This window comes from Salvelinus sp. IW2-2015, linkage group LG31, assembly GCF_002910315.2.
Source record: "Salvelinus sp. IW2-2015 linkage group LG31, ASM291031v2, whole genome shotgun sequence".
In the NCBI taxonomy this organism is placed as follows: Eukaryota; Metazoa; Chordata; class Actinopteri; order Salmoniformes; family Salmonidae; genus Salvelinus; species Salvelinus sp. IW2-2015.
In genome coordinates, this window is record NC_036870.1 from 25,929,509 (window position 1) to 25,938,119 (window position 8,611).

General features: G+C 41.4%; 1 protein-coding gene across 1 annotated transcript in view; it reads left to right on the forward strand.

Annotated features, from left to right (window-relative positions):
- The window catches only part of LOC111956060 (epsilon-sarcoglycan), a 26,313-nt gene that overhangs the window by 4,295 nt on the left and 13,407 nt on the right, over positions 1-8,611 (forward strand). Inside the window, 7 exon segments of the mRNA XM_023976475.3 lie at positions 5,386-5,434; positions 5,436-5,505; positions 5,780-5,805; positions 5,807-5,862; positions 5,865-5,898; positions 6,781-6,896; positions 8,087-8,285. Of these exon segments, the coding sequence (XP_023832243.2) occupies positions 5,386-5,434; positions 5,436-5,505; positions 5,780-5,805; positions 5,807-5,862; positions 5,865-5,898; positions 6,781-6,896; positions 8,087-8,285 (550 nt within the window).

Genomic DNA, 8,611 nt, shown 5'->3' on the forward strand with positions numbered 1-8,611 from the left:
GCTTCTAAAGCCATGACATAATTTTCTGGAATTTTCTAAGCTGTTTAAAGGCACAGTCAACTGTGCCTGTACATAGTGTATGTAAACTTCTGACCCACTGGAATTGTGATACATTGAATTATAAGTGAAATAATCTGTCTGTAAACAATTGTTGGAAAAATTACTTGTGTCATGCACAAAGTAGATGTCCTAACCGACTTGCCAAAACTATAGTTTGTTAACAAGACATTTGTGGAGTGGTTGAAAAACAAGTTTTAATGACTCCAACCTAAGTGTATGTAAAATTCCGACTTCAACTGTACATTAGTGCACTACTTTTGACCAGGGCTCCTAGTGCTCTGGTCAAAGTAGTGCACTATGCAGCAATCTTTTTTTTTTAACCTTTATTTAACTAGGCAAGTCAGTTAAGAACAAATTCTTACTTACAATGACGGCCTACTGGGCAACAGTTAACTGCCTTGTTCAAGGGCAGAACGACAGATTTTTTCCTCGTCAGCTCAGGGATTCGATCGAGCAACTTTTTGGTTACTGGCCCAAYGCTCTAACCACTAGGCTACCTGCCGCCCCACATTTAGCTTTATCAGTGTGGTGATATTGAAACAACATTCAGCTGTAGGCTAGTAATATCCCTACACCATAGCTCAATGATCATAGCAGTTGCCAGGCAGGTTCTATGGCTGATCCCAACCCTTTGCTTATTTCACATCTATAGAACCGTTTAGATCATTGACCACCTTTTCCTGTGACCAGGTCCCCGGGGACAAAAGACATCTGAGACACTTTAAGGTTTAGTGTTTTGCTTCAGATGGGTTTCACAGATCTATTTGGGCATTTTACATAGTCTATTGAGACATTTGTTCACAGTCTGATTTTGATTGGGCTTCAAACAACTGTGTGTACTGGATAGGACATAGGCTAGTGTCTGTGTGTACTGGATAGGACATAGGCTAGTGTCTGTGTGTACTGGATAGGACATAGCCTAGTGTCTGTGTGTACTGCATAGGACATAGGCTAGTGTCTGTGTGTACTTGATAGGACATAGGCTAGTGTCTGTGTGTACTTGATAGGACATAGGCTAGTGTCTGTGTGTACTGGATAGGACATAGGCTAGTGTCTGTGTGTACTGGATAGGACATAGGCTAGTGTCTGTGTGTGTTGTGTTACCTTAATCTGACTGTGTTGCCTGTAATCTCTTCTGTACCAGAGTGGTTTAACCCATTATATGGACTCTTGCAGTGTTTACCGTAACTCCAATTAACTACAGATTATGGGCCGGTTTCTGGGACACAGAATCCTGGACTAAAAGGCATGTTCATATTCCTTTGAAAGTGATTTCTTTAGTCCAGGTAGGACTAGTCCTAATTTGTGTCTGGGAAAGTGGCCTAAATCTCCCAATATGTATTAATAATGATGAAGAATGAAGATGATGGTAACATGTTTTCCAGTAGGGAGTAGGGACCTTTTTTCAGCTCTTACAGGCTCCATTTGCTGCAAATGGAGTTGGATTTATTTGCCTGCAGTCATGAACAGTGGAGCTGTCTCTCTCTTTGACACACACGCACGCACGCACGCACACACGCACGCAACACACACACACACTACTGTACTGCAGTTTCCCTCCCCTCCCATCCAGCACACTCACTCTCCCATGGTGAATTAAAACTTAGCTCCTACTCACTGGAGAGGAGGATGGAGAAAAAGAAAGAAAAAACGCTCTGTCAAACCAGAGTAGAGGAGGCGGAGGAGGGGGAGAAGAGGAAGGCGGGGAGGAGGAGGATGGAGGAGGAGGTAGAGGGGGCGGAGGAGGGGGTGAAGAGGAGCGGAGAGGGGGAAGAGGAGGCGGGGGAGGAGGCGGAGGTTGGGCGAGGAGGGGCTACGAAGGCGGAGGGGTTGATTTTTGTTTTTTTATTTTGTTTTTTTTGGGATCTTCATACCTTATACAAAAAAATGGCTATAATCAAACTAGTCAAATTTTTCGGCCCGCAAATTAGGAGCAGATTGGGAAGAAATTAACAGAAAGAAAATAATGATAGTCTGATGTTTTGTGAAATTATGCTCTATAACACAACGTAGTAGCTGTGGGTATGGACAGGGGGAGGGTGGACATGAGGGGGTTGGGGCTGGGGGAGAATAAATGTAGATTCATATATTACTAAATGGGCAGAGCAACTGGTGAAATTACGAAAAAACTATGGGGGGCTGCGGTAGACAAAAGGGGGGGGATTGTTGTCCAAAGAATAAAAAAATGCACATTATAATTAAGGGGGGGGGGGAAAGTATCCACATTATTAACAACATAATCATAACGAGGTGTGGATAAATAATGCACGCTGACGGGGGTTTCATCCTGTGTGATGGAATTGTGGCGAAATACCAGATTCTCCCGGTAAATGCATTTTTATAGCAGCATTTGGGTGGGTTGTTTGAGCGTGCGGGAGTGGGTTGATACCTGTAATCAAAAGGCGGTGGCGGAACAGATAATAAAGAGACTCTGACCGGTGCTACATACAAGAAAGAATAAGAAGGGGGTTCCGAGGAGAGTGGTCAGTTTGGGGCTACGTGAAGCTTTGTCAACGATAGATTTGAGGAATTGGGTGGCCGACGCGTTTTTGTACACGGTTTTTATTCTTGTATCTTTTTTTTTTTTATTTTTCTATTTACCCTTTTTTTATCTGACATGGTTTGTATTTTATACACAAAAATGGCCGATCTGCGAGGGGCGGGTTGGTCGACCACCTCAGAATCGCTGCGAGCCTGGCCTACACATTAACACCAAATACATGAAGCCATGCGAAAACCACGGAAAACAGCTGAATAAGCTAAGAATACACGACGACAACCATCAAAGAGGAGCGGGGGCGGAGGAGGGGATTTTTGTGATTTTTGTTTTGTTGTGTTTTTCTATATTTGTTTTTTTTTTTTGTTTTAATCGTTTTTTGTTTTGGTGTTTGAATTGTGTTTTTTTTCTGAAGAGGAGCGAGGAGGAGGCCAGAAACAAGAAAAAAAAAAGCAAAAAAAAAAAAAAAAAAAAAAAAAAAAAAAAAAAAAAAAAAGAAAAAAAAAAAAAAAAAAAAAACAGAACAAATAAAAAAAAAAAAACGAAAAAAAAGAAAAAAAGAAAAAAAATAATACATAAATAAAGAAAAAAAAATAAATTTTAAAAAGAAAAAAAACTACAAAATAAAAGGAAAAATAAAATTAGAAAGAAAGAGAGAGAAACATTGAAAAAGAAAGAAGGGAGGATAGAGAAAAAAAAAAAAAAAGAGGAAGGCGGAGGAGAAGGAAAAAAATAAATTAGAGGAAAGAAAAAGAAAGGGAACCGGAAGAAAAAAAAAAAAATAATAAAAAAATGAGAAAGGAACAAAAGGGCAGTAAGGAAGAATAAGAGAAAAAAAAGGAAAAAAAAATGAAAACAAACAAAGAAACTAATACAAAGAAGGAGGTAATGAAAGAGGAGAAAAAAGAGCTGGCCAATTACCAAGCTCTTAAGAGCTGCCATTTGCCTCTGCAACACATCCTGAATAACGAATAAGTGTGTGTTTGTGTTGTAAATGGATAGACTCTGGTATAATGGGAGTCAGGGAGTATGAGMCAGAGAAGAATAGCAGCGCTATTGTGCTTTTTAAAGCTTCAGTCTGGGATTGGGACAACCATTTTTGTACTTTTACATGAATGATATAGAGCCATTGATTATTGGGGAATATAACATATAAATGCCTCATGACTTTTGCAAAACTGTCTTACCCTTTCAGAACCCCCCATTCGACAGCTGTTTACATAAACAGGTGGCGGGGCAGCAATTTGTTTGTTTGAATCYCAGACTGTAGCTTTAMGAGGCTGACTGAGTCCCAGTGCTGGTGCTAYTTACTGCTGTTGACAACCATTCACTGCTCTGGCCCTCTGACTCTCTGGTTCCTGATTTCATAGGCCTTTAGCCCTTAACAACTACTGACAAGTCGACTGTAGCCTGGGTGCCTGGCTGACTGTTCTTGGACTCATCAGTGTTAGGCTAGGCCTATATCAAAGAGACTGAATAATTTAAACCTCTCTGGCTATATAGTACTGGCCTTGTTTGGCAAGAAAACAAATTGGTTAAAGGGGAAATCTGCAGTTTGAACAATAACAAAACAGTTACCCCTGCCGCTGATTTGGTAAACAGCTTAGGGATGGGGCTGGAGAAATGTAACCACTCTCAAACTCATGAACTCGGAATACAGGGACTGACTATCCATGATATAACATGTATAGATTTAACCATGTTTTGAGGCTATACAGTATTTGTTTACATTTACATTGTTTACAAACAAATGACTAAAACAAGCRAATTTTTTAGGTTCTGATGGGGTACGAMAGTTGAATTAAGCACAAGAGGCAGATTAAGTTATATTTAAGCAATAAGGTCCGAGGGGTGTGGCATATGGCCAATATACCACGGCTAAGGGCTGTTCTTATGCACGACGCAACGCGGAGTTCCTGGATACAGCCCTTAGCCATGGTATATTGGCAATATACCACAAACCCCTGAGGTGCCTTATTGCTATTATAAACTGGTTACCAACATAATTAGAGCAGTAAAAAAAATTTTTTTGTCATACGGTCTGATATACCACGGCTGTCAGCCAATCAGCATTCAGGGCTTGAACCACCCAGTTTATATTCTTCAATAATCAATGGGTATATGTTCCCGTATGGCTCAGTTGGTAGAGCATGGCGCTTGCAACGCCAGCGTTGTGGGTTTGAGTACCACCGGGGTCCAATATGAAAATGTATAAACTCACTACTGTAAGTCGCTCTGGGTAAGAGTGTCTGCTAAATGACTAAAATGTATAGTCAGGTCCATAATTATTGGCACCCTTGATAAAGATGAGGAAAAAATGACTGTATAAAATAAATTATACAAATAATGAGCTATACTGCATGCTCAAAACATTTCAAATTGTATTATTTTATATTAATACAATTGCTAAGAGAAAGATAGCAACTGCAGATTGCCCCTTTGAAGCAGAAATAGACTGGCACCCAGATTACGTCGATCAGTCACGAGTCCAAATGATTTGAAAACCATTAGAGACTACAGCACTTCCCCCTCACATGTTTTGATGGGGATTTTCACCTTGTAAAGAGACATTTTCTCCCTCCTGAATGTGGTTGGCAGGGGCTGTAATGATGAAGAACAACGGACGTCATAAGACATCCAGGATGCTTCGTTAACTTGACTTCACCAACACAACATACTCACACCCTACACACACACTACCACAGTCAGACACACTACACACACACACAACGCACACACACACACAACACACCACACACACATGCAAGAACCAGACACACAATACACAGGAGTCCGGATAATAATCTGTGTCCTTCTCTGTGCTCCAGTGGTCACATCCTGGTCGAGGTCGCACGCCGACCGGAACGTCTACCGTGCGAGGCGTGCTTGTTGTCCACGTCCTGGAGAGAGAAACACTTCAAGGAGAGTTCCTCACTATCCCAAACGTGGTCTGTGTCTTGTTCTCATTGATCTCTCTAATTCAATAATAACCAGATCTAATTTACTATTACTACTAGTAGGCTACTATTTATGATAAATACTCATCTATTCAGTAATAAAATATATTTCGCTAAGCTACAGTACAGCAAATACAGAGACCGTATCAATATCACCATAATGTGCAGTGTCAGAGTTTACATCTGTCAGTCTCAAATCACACTCCATGGCCTCGTTGACTAACTGCTAGCTGAGTGTTATTGTACATGTACCAACGTGTCGTAGGGGGATTCCAGCAACGACCCCATCACTTCAACACACTGATGGGCTACCAGACCGGCCAGGCTGGCTGCGTTACATCCAGAGAACTCACACAGCGATGGGGTGCTCTACGGATCCCCACTGCAAACACGTGGGCAAGGCCACCATCAGAGAGTGTTGGCTCCATGTGATGCTAAAGGAGTTAGAGTTGTTTGTCTGCAGTTATGAACAGTGGAGCTTTCTCTGACAACACACACACAACACAACACACCACACACACACACACACACACACACAACACACACACAACACACACACACACCACCTAACTAAGTAGTCTTAGTTATTGTTAAGATGTCTAATCAATCAATCAATGAATACATTATAACATTGAATGTTTTGAACATTGAAATGTTCAGACTTGGGGGATGTATAATCATGTGCATTCACCCGGTCTTGTTCGCAGTTAAGTTTGCCAGCTAGGGTCCTATCAGTCAAATATGTGGGCACAACCTGTAACAATCATAGTAGTGGTTAGGGGTATAATTTATATTATATAGTCCAGCAATAGAGCCCCACAGTGGAGGTGTCATAATACCAATAAAATCTAGGGGTCAAGCAGGGAAATGGTTCCAATCGTTTTTCCACCATTCATTTTTCCCATAAGGGATTTTAGAAACACTCCAGGGTAAGCCTACATGAAACACAGCCCTTATTTGAAGTGTTTCTGGGTATTATGACGCATACTGTGATACTCTATGTTCACAGGTAGATCAATAGGTTTTTTGCACATATGTAATAGCTGTCACATGGTTCGTTGTGATATAGCTTTTTTCTAGGGTTTTAGACATGTCCTTAATGTGTCTAAACTACTGTAGCATGTTCTCAAAGGCTTTAGGTTCCCTGTAGGAATGTTCCTGTAGGATGCAGTGCCCCAATTCCTTCTTCCCTCTGAGCCTTCTACTATGGAATATGTTTGCATCTGGCTCGGAGCTCGCCGGCGAGCCTCAGCCTAGGACATAAAGCTGTAGTGATCTGGGCTTAAACTTTTACCCTTATTTGTTCCAGATTACTGCCTATAACAGACGCACTTTCGAAACGGCCCGGCACAACTTGGTCATAAACATCATGTCCACGGAAGGTAAGAAAAAGAGAGAGAGACAAAGGACAAGCTTAGTGAGGACATGATGAAGCAAGATGTTCTTAATTTAAATCTAGAGGGTTGCTTCCGATGTTGACTAAAATACCCTAAAATACCCTAAAGCTTTTTCCTTGAAAAATGGCTGAATAACATTCACATAATATATATTAATATATTATCGAGAATACATCAACCTAAAAGGCTAACTCAACCAGACCGACAATTTTTAAATTAAGGGTCAACACAGTCCAATACGGGACTCACAGCTGTGCAAATCAACAAGCAGACTTCTGAAAGCGCTATCTGAAAATCCACTGTCTGCAATTGACTGGAAACTGGCCTAGTACTCTAAACAAGTAGTTAGATTGTAACAGTACATTTATTCTGTGACTTGTAATAAAGTCATACCCAGTACCACAGTAACCAATGCCTCACTCTGTGTTCCTATAGGGAACAAAGGATTGTGTATAGGGCAGATTAAAACAGTATTGTGAAGGCTCTTCATGTTGAGGTCTACAGCTACAGTACAGGTGTAGGATCTTAATTTGAGCCAGTTTGCCACAGCAGGAAAATAGTCCTGAAGCAACAAGAAATGTGAATTATTATGTAGATTGTAATTAATGGGCATTTTGGTAGGGGTTGATAGAGGGAAAATCAAGTTAGACATTTGAAAGTGGAAATTTCTAACTTCAGAAGCCTTTTTAAACCTCAAATACATTACAAGTTCTAAAATGTCCTGTATACATCTCATTATGCTGTACGTCTGTACAGAGTCTCACTCTACATGTGATACAATAGCACCACAGTGCCTGGTGAAAAGCTGCCCAGGTGTTTCTGGCCCACGCGTACTGTGTGACCTCACTCACACTGAGCAGTGACGTCACTAGCCATCTGCCCAGAGCCGAGCCGCTGTCATAACAGACACATAACAGAGCAGACAAACATTGGCCTTTGTCGAACAGTTTGTCTGATATTACAGCCATTAAATGCAATTACATATGGTTGTCAGTTAGGGATGTATTTACAGCTCGTCTGATATTACGGCCGTTAAATATCATTACATATGGGTATCAGTTAGGGATGTACTGTACATGTACACTTTGTTCACAGAATGATATTGGGCCTATTAAAATGAACAGATTATATCTGTAATCTCTCTCTCTGTCTCCCTTCCTCCCTCCCTCTCTCAGACTACCCACTGCCATACCAGGCAGAGTTCTTCATAAAGAACATGAATGTGGAGGAGATGTTGGCCAGCGAGGTTCTGGGAGACTTCCTTGGCGCAGTGAAGAACGTGTGGCAGCCCGAACGCCTCAACGCCATTAACATCACCTCAGCGCTGGACAGGGGCGGACGTGTTCCCCTGCCCATCAACAACCTCAAAGAGGGGTGAGGGCGTAGAAATAGAATCAGAAACCCTCTTTAGTGCAGTTCAATACATGGTTTAACAGAGTATGAGGATGAATTTACATATCAACATCGGCGCTGGACAGGGGCGGACGCGTTCCCCTGCCCATCAACAACCTCATTGGGGTGAGGAACAGGGTCACCCTCAGCAGCCCTTAAAGGTCAAGAGTAGTTTGATACATAGTTTGAAAGAGGATGATCAATTCAAGTATCTTCAGTTGATAGAGGATGATGAATTCAAGTATCTTCAGTTGATAGAGGATGATGAATTCAAGAATCTTCAGTTGATAGAGGATGATGAATTCAAG